The sequence below is a fragment of the Cherax quadricarinatus genome, chromosome 44, assembly GCF_038502225.1.
Source record: "Cherax quadricarinatus isolate ZL_2023a chromosome 44, ASM3850222v1, whole genome shotgun sequence".
NCBI classification, from domain to species: Eukaryota; Metazoa; Arthropoda; class Malacostraca; order Decapoda; family Parastacidae; genus Cherax; species Cherax quadricarinatus.
The window spans coordinates 4,937,606-4,954,470 of NC_091335.1; the positions used below are offsets into that span (position 1 = coordinate 4,937,606).

The window sequence follows — 16,865 nt, forward strand, 5'->3', positions numbered from 1 at the left end:
ATCTCCATCAGAGGTACACCTGTAGCCATTAGAAACCCTAACAAGATCTTGGGATATGAAATAGACAGGCTGCTCCACTCAACATCTCATGTAACTAAAAAGATCAACACAGCCAAAGTCGGTCTTAGCAGACTCTTTCGATTCAATCAAGCCCCTCAACATGTCAAAAAACATCTGTATAAAATGATAATAAGACCTATACTTGAATACCCTTGTGTCCCAATGTCATTAACAACAAAGACCAACATGCTACGGTTACAAAGGGTTCAGAATAGAGCTCTTCCTTTATTACCGATACCAGGAGGAGAGACAGAGTTAAAATGGCAGATTTACACACACAACAAGATATCACTGCCATAAATGTACGCCTTGACACCCTAAAAAAGAAACAACTTTATACAATGCAAGAACTATACATGCCAGATAGAGAACATCCTATACAAGTGATAAATACCACCGATTACACCATCAATACTCCGCCTCACAGGACTCAAAGAATGACTCTCCCACAGAGGGTTTGTCGTTTTATTCATAAAGATGATTACCCTCGACCCATGATTTTGAGCAACTTACCTGATGAAGAAGTTTGGATACCACCAGAACCCTTCTATGTATACTGAGAAAATCATCGCCCCCAATTAGGGAGACATCTTAAATAACTTTCTAATGTAAAATTATGCTATTGAATATTGTTGGACACCACCATTAAGAAGCTATTGTCACGAACTTATAAACCGGCCAGAAAATTATTGCCTTTCTTGTTGTATAAATATCCGTTGTGCAATCGCGGAAAAAAAAAAAAAAAAAAAAAAAAAAAAAAAAAAAAAAAAAAAAAAAAAAAAAAAAAAAAAAGCAATTGCAACTTGTATAACTACTACCAATTCAGAGTCATGTACTTATATATCTATTATATCTATGTGACTCTGATGGGTTAGTATTATACCTCTTAAAGAATATCTTATCAATTCACATACACTTTTTAAATTGCACCAAAGTGGTTGGGCCACTTACCTTTTATATCCTCTCTCCCCCCTCCCACCCTTTTCCAATATTTCCATCCTTACCCATCCTTCTTCCTTACCCATCTTACCAAAGCTCTGGTCATCAGAAGCGAAAAAGAAGGATAAAGGGCATAAATCCAAAACCATGCGGCGTCACTCTCCTCAACACTGGTACGGGCCATGTAATATATGGTAGACTACCGCCTAGTAATAATGACTAGAGGAAGTAGTAAATACAGTCACGGTGTCTTACTCATAAAAGGTCAGCCCAGTACAAGTATTCTTCTATCGAGGATGATGTTGAACCAGTCTAATTTGTGAGAGCTGGACAGCATAGGGATTAATATAAATGAGGAAAGTCCAAATGATTCCATTATGATTCCATGTGATCAAATATATTTTTGCTTGGTCATGGAGACCCATTCCTGTACTCACTGTATATGCATACGCAGATGAAACATAAGAACAAGGATTATTAGCACATGATTAGGAAGACAATGTACAGCTGAACGAAGACACAAGGAGGAGCTGTGAGACACTATATACAGGCTGTCTTGGATGTCAGCTCCAACAAAGAACTACGTTATAAACCACTAGCCAAGAAAAACCGTTATAAACCACTAGCAAGAACCCACATTATAAACCACTAGCCAGGAGAAACTACATTATGAACCACTAGCCAGGAGATACCACTACATTATAAACCGCTAGCAAGGGAAAACCACATATAAAGCCAGGAGAAGCTAGAACATTATAAATCACTAGCCAGGAGAAACTAGTACATTATAAACGACTAGCCAGGAGAAACGTACATTATAAACCACTAGCCAGGAGAAACTAGTACATTATAAACCACTAGCCAGGAGAAACGTACATTATAAACCACTAGCCAGAAGAAACCACTACAATATAAACGACTAGGAAGGGGAAACCACATATTATAAAGCAATAGCCAGGAGAAACTAGTACTTTATAAACCACTAGCCAGGAGAAACTTGTACATTATAAACCACTAGCCAGGAGAAACAAGTACATTATAAACCACTAGCCAGGAGAAACTAGTACATTATAAACAATTAGCCAGGAGAAACTAGTATATTATAAACCACTAGCCAGGAGAAACCACTCCATTATAAACCACTAGCCAGGAGAAACCACCACGTTATAAACCACTAATAAGGAGATTATAAACCTCTAGCCAGGAAAAACATTATAAACCACTATCCAGGAGAAACTACACTATAAACCACTAGCCTGGAGAAACCACCACATTATAAACCACTAGCCAGGAGAAACCACTACATTATAAACCACTAGCCAGGAGAAACCACTACCCAGGAGAAACAACGCTATAAACCACTAGCCAGGAGAAACCACCACATTATAAACCACTAGCCAGGAGAAACCACGTTATAAACCACTATCCAGGAGAAACCGCCACATTATAAGCCAGGAGAAGCCATATAAACAACCAGCCAAGAAACCATTGCATTATAAACCACTAACCAGGAGCTTAGAAAGGTTCCCTAGTAACTCGCTCTACACAAGCAAGAAAATACATGATAATGCGTGATCTCAGTACTAAAACAGTGTGTTCCCTATTTCTCAATGTATTGACCAAGGTCTTGGAAAGAAGCAAGTGCCTATTTTGGAGTCGAGCTGGACAATGTAGTCATCGTTTGTCTACAAGAGACAATCTTACCCAAGACTGTGTAGATTGTTCTGCTCTTGAAGACTGATGCTCACACTGACGAGACGAGTGCTACGGTTGTTAGTTTTACCTTAGAATGTACTGCACGAGAGTGGTGCTGCATTTAATTTTTAATGTACAGTGCCCGCAAGGTTAAATATATTCCATGACACGTATCTGGATGTTTGTTCAGTTTACTGCACCTGAGCGTTTTAAGTTTATTTAGGTACAGGTACACATAAATACAGTTACACAAATTATCATACATAGTAACTGTGGAAAATACTGTACATATTTTCCAGAAATACAGTAGTTATATGTAAATAGACGGCCATACTGTATTTAATAAAAATTATATTATAAAAAATGGTAAACTGCGCCTGCGCAGAAGAGACTCGCCATTGTTGTTTGATTTTTTTATATATTTTATTTAAAAACAATACAGTTTAACATAAAATAAAAAATAAGGAAACAGTATGTATCTCAATCAAATTAACTGACACAAACAGATTGCACCTATATGATTGCAAGATACTGCTGCAAAAAGTACAACAATAACCTACGGCAAGAACATAGCTACGAAAAAATACGGTCACAGGGTCGTGAACTGACATATTACCTGGAGATTACCTGGAGAGAGTTTCGGGGGTCAACGCCCCCGCGGCCCGGTCTGTGACCAGGCCTCCTGGTGGATCAGCGCCTGATCAACCAGGCTGTTGCTGCTGGCTGCACGCAAACCAACGTACACATTCTTGATTCAATACCTTACATATATATAAAATTTTACATCTAACATGACATCTGACAAAGGCTCAGTACACTAGAAAAGAAAATATACAAAGAAATTATATCAATCAAATCCCAGCCTTCGCATTATCCAAAAACCAAAACCTAACATCATAATCTTACTAGAACATCTACATACAGCTTTACATATACCAACATACGAATAAACATAAAAAGAATACAGCTTAGAACTCAAAAAACTGAAGGCGCAATACTGTTACAATAAACTCATATACAAAATCTCAGACACAAATGAACTACGTCACTAAACCGTCTAGATATGTCTGTATACCATACAGACTAAAACTTAACATCAAGAACTTAGCAATGACACCAAACCGGTATCAGGGTACAGACCTTGATTATAAACTTAAAAAAGAATGGAATCATACATATATAAAGTTCTTCATAAAGCTTGACCCATGACAAAGGCTCAATACAATAGAAATATATATATATATATATATATATATATATATATATATATATATATATATATATATATATATATATATATATATATATATATATATATGTCGTGCCGAATAGGCAGAACTTGCGATCTTGGCTTAAATAGCAACGTTCATCTTGCCATATAGGACAAGTGAAAATTTGTGTATGCAATAATTTCGCCAAAATCATTCTGAACCTAACGAAAAAAATATATTTCACTGTGTTTGTTTAGTATTAAATTACTGTAGACAAATCTAAAATATATTTAGTTGGGTTAGGCTAAAATAAATTGTTCTTGTTATAATAAGGTTAGGTAAGTTTTCTAAGATTCTTTTGGTGCAAAATTAAAAATTTTTACATTAACATTAATGAAAAAAATATATCTTTAAACGTATAAGAGAAAATTTCAGAAAGGACTTAATTTTAAATGAGTTCTTGTTAATTGACCAGTTTTACATATTCGGCACGACATACATACATATATATATATATATATATATATATATATATATATATATATATATATATATATATATATATATATATATATACACACACACAAACACACACACACGTACACGCAAAATGTTTCACAGACTCACATCAATCAGATGCACTGTATGCACAAAGCAAAACAGTATATATCTCATCATGCAAAAACTCAGCACGTAACATAAATACAACTGTGGAAAATACTGTATATATTTTCCAGAAATACGGTAGTTATATGTAAATAGATGGCCATACTGTATTTAATAACATTTATGTCATAGAAAATGGGAAACTGAGCCTGGGGAGAAGGGACAGTCGCCATTGTTAATTTGAATTGGATACAACGTTAGTGTAATGGGAAGAATTTTTCTTGCTCTAGAGGTTAAAATTGGGCTGACACCTCTCAAATAGGAGGCGAAATTGTTGTATGTGCATTCCTGCATAACTTGAGATATCAGACGACTGGACAAGACAGCTCCAGGAACCTCAGATAAGTCTGTTATGTTATAACTCTGGCCAGTTGTTATTTTCATGTATAGACAGAGGTTTTCTGAGTATGATATAACTTAATCTCCAGTTAAATTGGTGAGTGTTATGATTAAGATATATTCTCCTTCTGTTACATAAATGTGTGTGTATATGCTATAATCCTTTTTTAATTTTAATATACAGTCCACAAATTTATATATTTACCAGCATTCCTGGTGATGTATATTTCATTTATAATTAAAAAGGTCCAGAGCAACTTGTGGATATGACAGTGGTAGGTATCGAAGGGGGACATTTTTTGCGACCTAGGTGTCCCAAATTCCTACTTGTCAAACTGATAAATAATAATTATCTTTGTTCATTTACTGTTATGTATATAATGATACATTCAGATAATGTAATTTTCCACATTTAATTTGCCCGTTGGTCCTTCTTGAACCGGAGGTAATTAGTGAAGTCATTAATTAGTTAATTACTTAATAATTATATGTGAAATGACTGAAGGAGGTGGATGTTAAGTTCACAAATTTACTTAATGTGTAGTGGATTATAATTATTACAATATTAATTTGGATAAGTCAAGTGTAGCTAAAGATTATATTAATGTGTATAAGTGTATGTGTAATTGATAAGCCAAGTGTAGCTAATTATATTAATGTGTATATTAATTTTGCAAAGCAAAGTGGCTAGGATTTATATTAATGTATTTGTACAATATTAATTTGATAAGACAATTCTGGCCAAGATTTATATCAGTGTATGTGTAATTGATAAGCCAAATCTGGCTAAAGGTTTGTTGTATTAATGTACATTTGAAGTTTATATTATTTTCTTACATGTAATTGCTAAGCTCAAGTAGCTAGGATTTATTTAAAGGTAAGTTGTATCAGTGTTGTAAGTTGTAATCAGTGTTATTAATAAAGTTGAATTTAATACATTACATAATGGCTGAAAATGAGGAAATTAATATAGAAGACAAACATATGGAATATAGAGCAAAGAAAGCGTCATTGCAAGCTAGAAAGGGTCATGTAACCAAGGCATATAATAAATGTGTGGAATTAATGAATCAAGAAACTGTGAATACTGATGATTTAAAATTGTATTTAGATGCTTTAGGTAATAGATATGATTCATACAAATTATATTACAACAAATATGAAGGAGATTTATGAGTAAACTGTGTAGATGAGACTGAAGTAGATCTCATCATTAATCAGTATTATGAATTAGAGGAAAAAATTCTTTCTTGTAAAAGTCAGGCCTTGAATAAATTAAAATGTGTAAACCAGGCAGTTGGTCAGTCTGCTCCAACAAATAATATGTCTTTGCCAAAACTCCCAGAATTATGTTTACCTATATTTAATCCTGGTGAAAATTGGAAGGAATTTTGGTCAATTTTTAAAGCAGCTGTGCATGACAGGAGTGACCTAGCCTGTGTAACTAAATTATTTTACCTCAAAGGACAGGTAAGAGGAGATGCTTACATACTCACACAAGCCTTTCCCAATGTAGATGACTCTTACAAGGAAGCAGTTGACTTGTTGAAGATCACTTTTGGTAATATAGAACAAAGTAGGTTGGATCTAGTGAATATCATTGTTAATTTAAAATCTCCAGATCACACTTACAAAGGTTTACAGCAGTTTAGAGTTAAACTGGAGAGCACTCTCAAAACTTTAAGTAATAAATATAATCTGAAGGAATCAGACTGGTTATTGAATGCCATGGTACAGAATAAATAAGTTGTAAAACACTTGAATGGCTCTCGAATAAATATCACAAAGGTTATTTTGGACTGGAGGAAATAAGACTAGGTCTACAAGAATTAATTGTGCAGTTGCAGACCAGCCAACTAACTCATTTTAAAGATGCAACACATAATAACTCCGAGGTATCTGTCAAGTTTCACAAAGGGAGAAATTATCCCGATGTTAATAATCAAAATTCATTTCCTAAAAAGAGTTGCATAGGTGCATATCAAGTAGCAGGAATCAGAAATAATGATTCTCCACAAGGTAAGAAGAATAAGTACCCTCCTAAGAGTAGCCCAGTTAATAAGAAACCAGTCAAAGAAAAGAGAGATTGTCCCTTCTGCAAGGGTACTCATTTTTCTAAGAATTGCCGTGTATACAAATCATGGAATGATAAAGTTGAAAGATTGGAGGAACTTGACAGATGTATCAGACGTTTAGATAATCACAATGTAAAGGATTGTTATGCCAAATTAAACTTCTGTTATCAATGTCACAAAGGAAGACACCATATAGTCATGTGTAAAGGTCTATATGATAATGTTGATAATAATGATAATGTTGACAATCCTGACACAACAGTGGCTAATGTAAAAATTGCTGCTAATGTTAATAATGATGGTTTTGCTGAAGTAGCCTTACCTGTGTTACAGGTAAAAATTTATGATAAAAGGCATAAATAAAAAATTGTAAATGCATTATTGGACCAGGGATCCCAGGGTACTTTCATAAAACGTAAATGTCTTGATGGTATGAAAGTACAGATGGGAGATCCCACAACTTTAAAATTATCTGGTTTTCTCTCAGATAAAAGAGCTCAATTGTATGACACTGTTTATGTAACTGTCAGGTTGGGCAATGAGAAAAAACGTGTTAATGCAGTAATTGTAGATAGACTTCCAGAGAAAATATCTACAGTAGGGCTTAGTAAAGCTACAGAAAGACTTTCACATAATGTAAATTTAGCACCTTCTGGTGTAAGTGATGATTCTGTAAGCCCAATAAATATTTTGATAGGTAATGACTATTATGCCTCCTTTGTAAAGAGTATGGTAAAGAAATGTGGTGTCACCCTTTTGAAGACTGCAGGAGGCCATGTAATGTATAGTAGGATTCCTCGTAATAATAATTCATGACTAGAGGAAACTACAAATACCATAACTGTGTCTTACTCGTGAAATCGTACCCCAGTATAATTCTTCCATAGAGGATGGTGTTGAACCAGTGCAAAAATTGTGAGAATTAGACAGCATTGGAATAAATGTAAATGAAGAAAGTCCAGACGATTCTTTTACTCAGGAGCAGTACCTGAAAGATGTAAAATTTGAATCTGGACAATACTGGGTACGACTTCCGTGGAGACTGAACCATCCAGAATTGCCCACTAATTACAGAATGGCATATGGACAGTTAAAGGCTCAGCTCCGTGAACTGAGTAAGACACCAGAATTGTTAACTGCCTATAATGATATAATTGCTAAGCAGTTAATTAATAAATTTATAGAAGAGGTACCTCCTGAGCAAGCCAAAATTTATGGTCACTATTTGCCACATCACGGAGTGAAGAAGGATTCTAAGACCACTCCTTTGAGGATTGTGTTTAATTGTAGTGCCAGGAGTAACAAAAATGTACCTAGTTTAAATGACTGTTTGATGACAGGTCCATCGTTGACGGAAAAATTAGGAGATATTTTATTAAATTTCAGAGTGAAGCATTATGCCTTTACGGCTGACATAAGTAAAGCTTTCCTAAGAGTGGGTTTACAAGAGGCTGACCGGGATTGTACCTGCTTTTTATGGCCTGAGAATCCTAGTGGCCCACTTAGCCCTCTGAAAACCTTTCGCTTTAGGAGCGTATTATTTGGTGCTACATCCAGTCCGTTCCTACTTCAAGCGACGATAAATGCACACCTTAAACGTATGGGAAGTCCACTGAGTAAAGTAATGAGCAAACAATTTTATGTGGACAATTTCCTGGGTGTGACGTCAACTGAAGAGGAACTGTTAATGACTTATGGAGAGGCTAATAAAATAATGCAAAGTGCAAATATGCCTCTGAGGGAATGGAATAGTAATTCGTCCAAATTAAAGGACAAAATATGTAAAGATTATCCTGGAGATGAAGTGCCAAAATGTAGTAATGTATTGGGTTTAACTTGGGATACTGAGAGAAATTTGTTAATGTTAAAACCTAGTAATTACAGTATGCCCAATAAATTAACTAAGAGAGTTTTGCTTGCTAAGTTTCCAAATGTTTTGATCCACTAGGTTTAGTGTCACCCCTTACTATAAGAGGGAAATTATTAATTCAGGAAGCATGGAAACTTAAATGTGCTTGGGATGAAATTCTACCTGAGGAATTCATTAACAGGTGGGATGAATTAATTGGTGATTATGAGAAAATTCCAATGTTGGAGTTCCCACGCCAGGTGGCCAATCCAAATGGGAAAAATGTACTCCACATTTTTTGTGATGCTTCAAAATTGGCATATGGAGCAGTTGCTTACCTTCAATGTAATAGTGTTATTTCTCTTGTTATGTCTAAGGCTAAAGTGTTTCCAATTAAATCACGTACCTTGCCTCAGTTGGAATTAACAGCCATTTATGTAGGTGTCAAATTAGCTAATTATATAAGAAATAAGTTGCAGGTGATAAATATTAGCGACACTGTAATTTGGTCTGATAATGAGGTATCTTTACAAAGGATTCGTAATGGAAACAGTAAAATTGTGTACGTACAAACCAGAGTCGCTGAAATTAATAAGATGCAAGAGAAGTATAATAGTTTGGGTCAGCATATGTTAACATTTAATCATATACCTAGTGAGGAGAATCCAGCTGATTTCTTGTCTCGAGGGTGGCCCGGTGGCTAAAGCTCCCGCTTCACACACGGAGGACCCGGGTTCGATTCCCAGCGGGTGGAAACATTTCGACACGTTTCCTTACACCTGTTGTCCTGTTCACCTAGCAGCAAATAGGTACCTGGGTGTTAGTCGACTGGTGTGGGTCGCATCCTGGGGGACAAGATTAAGGACTCCAATGGAAATAAGTTAGACAGTCCTCGATGACGCACTGACTTTCTTGGGTTATCCTGGGTGGCTAACCCTCCGGGGTCAAAAATCCGAGCGAAATCTTATCTTATCTTATCTTAGCTAAGAAATATAAAACTTAGTGTTTCTTGTTTGTCGTCGTAGTTGCATTCATGATGGGGAATTTCTTAAAAAAACTGGAGCTCCCAAATTATTAAGTGTTATTATTGCTACTGTTGTTAACGGTAGTCAAAAGATTACAGAGGTACAAAATGGGTCCAGGGACTGGGCCCCAAAGTTTTAAAAGCTGAACAGTTACAAAGGTATTGTTGCTAAACCTTTGTCACTTCATCCTATATACACTGAGCTGTATGACCCTTGTAGGTTTAGCGTTTCTTTTTCGTTATAATAATAACATACACACAAACATCTCTCAGTGTGTATAAACAGTTATGCATTCAATCGAAATATTACATTTATAGGGAGAGTGCTAAACTCTCAGTGGTCATACACTTGGGGAATGGTAAGTAACTAAATTCAGTCCGAGGAATGGGAGAATAAGTCCAATTCCTCGGATCTCTTACTTACCATCCACTTATTATAATCAAGGGGAGCGCTAAACCCGTAGGATTATACAGCGCATGTGGGGGGGGAGGAGACGATGGAAGGTATTCAGGCTCAGTTCAGGGAACTGGAATACAGATCCATTGCCCTAGATCAAGAGCCCATCACCAGGGTCAAGGAACTTCCTCTGACGGGACTTACCATCCAAGTTACACAGTAAACCTGGAGTTTACCTGGAAAGAGTTCCGGGGGTCAACGCCCCCGCGGCCTGGTCTGTGACCAGGCCTCATGGTGGATCAGGCCCTGATCAGCCAGGCTGTTACTGCTGGCTGCACGCAATCCAACGTACGAACCACAGCCCGGCTGGTCAGGTACCGATTCTAGGTACTTGTCTAGAATGCTTGGCTAGAATAAGTAAACAGCGAAATCAGTGTGTGTTGTTCCCCCATCAGTTAGTTACTAACAAACAAGGTCTGGACCTACCAGGAATATGCCTTATTCGTTCCAAATTTGTTTCACTTTGATGATACTAACAGTGGTATTCAATCAGTAATAGTCAGACAATATGACTAACTTCCTTGTTTCCACCTTAAAACATTTGTAATACAAGGTTTACTTGTAAATATATGCTATATAGAGATCTGGAAGGGACACAGGAATTATATTGTTTATATAACCCAAGATATTTCCTCAAGCCAAAACATATAACAAATAATTAAGGATGACAGAATATAGTCAATCAATGAGACTTATTTCCATGGTTCAAGGAGTATTACACCTTGCAACGATTGTAATATCAAAAGTATTCCTTATTCATAGTGTAAGAAGACCAAAACAGTAATTATTTTTAACACGTTGGCCGTCTCCCACCGAAGCAAGGTGACCCAAAAAAAGAAAAACACTTTCACAATCATTCGCACAATATCAGTCTTTGCAGAAGTGCACATGATGTGATAGTTCAGATGTCACTCCAAACAGCAAATACTTATCCCAAACCCCTCTTTTATAGTGTAGCCATTGTATTTCCCACCTTCAGGACTCAAGTCCGGCTAACCGGTTTCCCTGAATCCCTTCACAAAATATAACCTGCCAATACTCCAACAGCTCTTCAAGTCCCAAAAACCATTTGTCTCCATTCACTCCTATCTAACACATTCACACATCCCTGCTGTATGTCCAAGCCCCTTGCACACAAAACCTCTTTTATCCCCACCATCCATCCTTTCCTAGGATGACCCCTACCCACTCCTTTTCTCCTCTACAGATTTATAGACCACGGCAAAGGCCTGGTCACAAACCGGGCCGCGGAGGCATTGACTCCTGAAACCCTCTCCAGGTAAACTCCATGTAAGTCATCCTCTCTAAATGACCAAACCCTCCTCAGCCCTCTGAATAATACTTTTAGCAACTCCACATCTCCTAATTTCCACACTACAAATTCTCTGCATAGTATTTACACCACATATTGCCTTTTGACACGACATCTCCACTGCCTCCAACTTCCTTCTCACTGGAACATTTACAATCCATGCTCTCATATATTCCTTCTTTGCCTCCATGGATAATGTTCTTTGTCTGCACAGATACCTCAGTTAACCTCCCACCTTGTTTTCCTTCATCAGTTCTATGGTTTACCTTGTCCTTCACATATCCATCTGTTGACAAGTCTCCTCCCAAATATTGCAACACATTCCTTCCTTCCATACTACCTCCCTCTAGTTTGATATCCATTTTTTCTTATTTAAATCTTTTGGATACCCTCATCACCTTACTCTTATCCATGTTCACTTTCAACTTTCTTCCTTTACACATCCTCCAAACTCATTCACTAAACCTTTGTAAATTCTCTTCAGAATCTCCCAAAAGCACAGTATCATCAGCAAGAAGTATCTGGTCAACTCCCATTTTGTATTTGAAGCCTCATAACTTAATCCCGACCCTCTCCCCAACACCATAGCATTCACTTATCTTACAACCCCATCTATACGTTAAACAACCACAGTAACATTATGGAGGGATTGGTACAAAACCTGCAAATGAAAATCGCTCCTTATGAAAGCAAAAGACTTAGAAGGAGATGCAACATTCCCCCAATGAAAAGCAGGGGCACGACGAGTACATTGAGAGACAACACAATAAGTGTCCAGGGTCCAAGACTGTTCAACTACCTCCCAGCCTACATGAGGGGGATTACCAATAGACCCCTGGCTGTCTTTAAGAATGCACTGGAGAGGCACCTAAAGTCAGTACCTGACCCACCGGGCTGTGGTTCATACATCAGCTTGTGTGCGGTCAGTAGTAACAGCCTGGTTGATCAGACCCTGATCCACCGTGAGGCCTGGTCTTAGACCGAGCCATGGGGGCCTTGACCCCCGAAACCCTCTCCAGGTAAACTCCAGGTAAGACCTACTTTTACTGGAAAGTAATCTCCCTCTCTCCCACACAACCTAACCTGAGCCTCACTATTCTCACTATTTACAGCATTTAGTACTTACCACCTATTCCATACACTTTCAACATCTACTACATTGCTCCTCTATTCACCCTATCATAAGCCATTTCTAAATCCATAATAGCAATGAAAACTTCCCTTCCTTTATCTAAATATTGTTCACTTATATGCTTCAATGTGAACACTTCGTCTACACATCCCCTACCCATTCTAAAGCCTCCTTGTTCATCCGAAATCCTGCTCTCTGTCTTCCCTCTTAATTCTTAAAATAATAACTCTACCATACACTACCAGATGTACTCGGTAGGCTTATTCCCCTATAATTTTTACACTCTCATTTGTCCCCCTTCCCTTTATATAAAGAAACTATGCATGTGCTCTGGCAGTCCCTAGGTACCTTCCCTTCTTTCATATATTGAACAAAAATATCAACCACTCCAAAACTATATCCCCACCTGCTTTTAACTTTTCTGTCAAGATCCCATCAGTTCCAGCTGCTTTATTCACCCTTGCATTTTACCCAGTGCCTCAAGTACCTCCCCCACACTCACATCTGGCTCTTCTTCTCTCCTAAAAGATGTTATACCTCCCTGGCCAGTGCATGAAATCACTGCCTCCCTCTCTTCATCAACATTTAACAGTTCCTCAAAATATTCCTGCCATCTTCCCAATACCCCCAACTCCCCGTCTACTAACTCCCCTGTTCTGTTTTTCAGTCATGTTCATTTGTTCACTAAGCTTTCCTATTTCTCTCTCTCTCCAAAACTTTTTCTTATTCTCAGTAAAATTTGTTGACAGCATCTCACCCACACTTATCATTTGCACTCCCTCACCACTCTCTTCACCTCTCTTTTACTCTTCATATATTCCACCCTTCTTATATCACTTTTACTTTGTAAAAACTTCTTATAAGCAAACTTTTTCTCCATTATCACACCCTTTACCTCATCATCCCTCTTTTCTCCTGCACCCACCTTCCTATATTCACAAACTTCTGCCCTGCATTTTAACACTGCATTTTTAAAACTATCCCACCCCTCTTCAGCCTCCACACTACCTATACTCTTGCTAGCCCACCTTTCTCCCATTAGTTGCTTAAATCTTACCCTATCTTCCTCCTCAGTTTATAAACTTTCATCTGTCTCTTACTTGCTGTTACTGATTTCCTTTTGTTTCATCTACCTCTTACTCTAAACATAGCTACAACTAAATAATTATCTGACATATCTGTTGCCTCTCTATAAACATGCACATCCTGAAGTCTACCCAGCAACCTTTGCCCACCAATACATAATCCAAGAAACTACTTTCATTATGCGCTACATTATGTCTTGTATATTTATTTATCCTCTTCTTAAAATATGTAATACTTGTTACCAAACCTCATTCTATACATAGTTCAATTAAAGGCCCCTCATAATCATTTACCCCTGGCACTCGACTCAGCTACCACACCCTCTACAACCTTTTCTGCCACTTTAGCATTCATGTCCCCTACCACAATTACTCTCTTACTTGGCTCCCTAAGCACTCACTTATCTCCTCTACACTTCTCTCTTCTCCAGGTGCATTATTATTATAATGGGGGAGCACTAAACCCATAGGATTATACAGCACATGTGGGGGATGGAAGTTATTCAGACTCAATTCAGGGAACTGGAGCACAGATCCAATTCCCTAGATCAAGAGCCCCTCACCAGCATCGAGGAACTTCTCTTGAGGGGTCTCCAGGTGCAGAAACACTATAACCCACTTTCCACATCCAGCCTTTATTTTACTCCACATATTCCTTGAAGTTATACATTTATATTCCCGCTCCTGTCATAGCTAATCCATCAACATTATTGTTACTCCTTCCTTTGCTCTAACTCTATTAGAAACCCCTGTCCTAATCCCATTTATTTTTCCCCACTGAAACTCTCCTACCCCTTCAGCCTTGTTTCACTCAAGAGCCAGAACGTACAACTTCTTTTGATTCGTAACGTCTACAATCTTCTCATTCTTATCATCCACACACATTCAAACATCCCAAGTTAAAGGTTTTTTTTTTTTTTTTTTAATAAGCTATATAAGAGAAGGGGTTATTAACCCATTGCTCCCAGCATTTTAGTTGAATTTTACAACACACATGGGTTTACCTGGAGAGTTTACCTGGAGAGAGTTTCGGGGGTCAACGCCCCCGCGGCCCGGTCTGTGACCAGGCCTCCTGGTGGATCAGCGCCTGATCAACCAGGCTGTTGCTGCTGGCTGCACGCAAACCAACGTACGAGCCACAGCCCGGCTGATCAGGAACTGACTTTAGGTGCTTGTCCAGTGCCAGCTTGAAGACTGCCAGGGGTCTGTTGGTAATCCCCCTTATGTGTGCTGGGAGGCAGTTGAACAGTCTCGGGCCCCTGACACTTATTGTATGGTCTCTTAACGTGCTAGTGACACCCCTGCTTTTCATTGGGGGGATGGTGCATCGTCTGCCAAGTCTTTTGCTTTCGTAGTGAGTGATTTTCGTGTGCAAGTTCGGTACTAGTCCCTCTAGGATTTTCCAGGTGTATATAATCATGTATCTCTCCCTCCTGCGTTCCAGGGAATACAGGTTTAGAAACCTCAAGCGCTCCCAGTAATTGAGGTGTTTTATCTCCGTTATGCGCGCCGTGAAAGTTCTCTGTACATTTTCTAGGTCGGCAATTTCACCTGCCTTGAAAGGTGCTGTTAGAGTGCAGCAATATTCCAGCCTAGATAGAACAAGTGACCTGAAGAGTGTCATCATGGGCTTGGCCTCCCTAGTTTTGAAGGTTCTCATTATCCATCCTGTCATTTTTCTAGCAGATGCGATTGATACAATGTTATGGTCCTTGAAGGTGAGATCCTCCGACATAATCACTCCCAGGTCTTTGACGTTGGTGTTTCGCTCTATTTCGTGGCCAGAATTTGTTTTGTACTCTGATGAAGATTTAATTTCCTCATGTTTACCATATCTGAGTAATTGAAATTTCTCATCGTTGAACTTCATATTGTTTTCTGCAGCCCACTGAAAGATTTGGTTGATGTCCGCCTGGAGCCTTGCAGTGTCTGCAATGGAAGACACTGTCATGCAGATTCGGGTGTCATCTGCAAAGGAAGACACGGTGCTGTGGCTGACATCCTTGTCTATGTCGGATATGAGGATGAGGAACAAGATGGGAGCTAGTACTGTGCCTTGTGGAACAGAGCTTTTCACCGTAGCTGCCTCGGACTTTACTCTGTTGACGACTACTCTCTGTGTTCTGTTAGTGAGGAAATTATAGATCCATCGACCGACTTTTCCTGTTATTCCTTTAGCGCGCATTTTGTGCGCTATTACGCCATGGTCACACTTGTCGAAGGCTTTTGCAAAGTCTGTATATATTACATCTGCATTCTTTTTGTCTTCTAGTGCATTTAGGACCTTGTCGTAGTGATCCAGTAGTTGAGACAGACAGGAGCGACCTGTTCTAAACCCATGTTGCCCTGGGTTGTGTAACTGATGGGTTTCTAGATGGGTGGTGATCTTGCTTCTTAGGACCCTTTCAAAGATTTTTATGATATGGGATGTTAGTGCTATTGGTCTGTAGTTCTTTGCTGTTGCTTTACTGCCCCCTTTGTGGAGTGGGGCTATGTCTGTTGTTTTTAGTAACTGAGGGACGACCCCCGTGTCCATGCTCCCTCTCCATAGGATGGAAAAGGCTCGTGATAGGGGCTTCTTGCAGTTCTTGATGAACACAGAGTTCCATGAGTCTGGCCCTGGGGCAGAGTGCATGGGCATGTCATTTATCGCCTGTTCGAAGTCATTTGGCGTCAGGATAACATCGGATAGGCTTGTGTTAATCAAATTTTGTGGCTCTCTCATAAAAAATTCATTTTGATCTTCGACTCTCAGTCTGGTTAGCGGCTTGCTAAAAACTGAGTCATATTGGGACTTGAGTAGCTCACTCATTTCCTTGCTGTCATCTGTGTAGGACCCATCTTGTTTAAGTAGGGGCCCAATACTGGGCGTTGTTCTCGATTTTGATTTGGCATAGGAGAAGAAATACTTTGGGTTTCTTTCGATTTCATTTATAGCTTTTAGTTCTTCCCGCGATTCCTGACTCCTAAAGGATTCTTTTAGCTTAAGTTCGATGCTTGCTATTTCTCTGACCAGTGTCT

General features: G+C 38.4%; 1 protein-coding gene across 1 annotated transcript in view; it reads right to left on the reverse strand.

Annotated features, from left to right (window-relative positions):
* The window catches only part of LOC138853947 (uncharacterized), a 30,054-nt gene extending 15,855 nt beyond the window's left edge, over positions 1-14,199 (reverse strand). The window contains exon 1 of the mRNA XM_070093875.1: positions 14,139-14,199. Coding sequence (XP_069949976.1) covers positions 14,139-14,199 — 61 coding nt within the window. The remainder of the gene's footprint in view (positions 1-14,138) is intronic.
* Between the last annotated feature and the right edge of the window lie 2,666 nt (positions 14,200-16,865).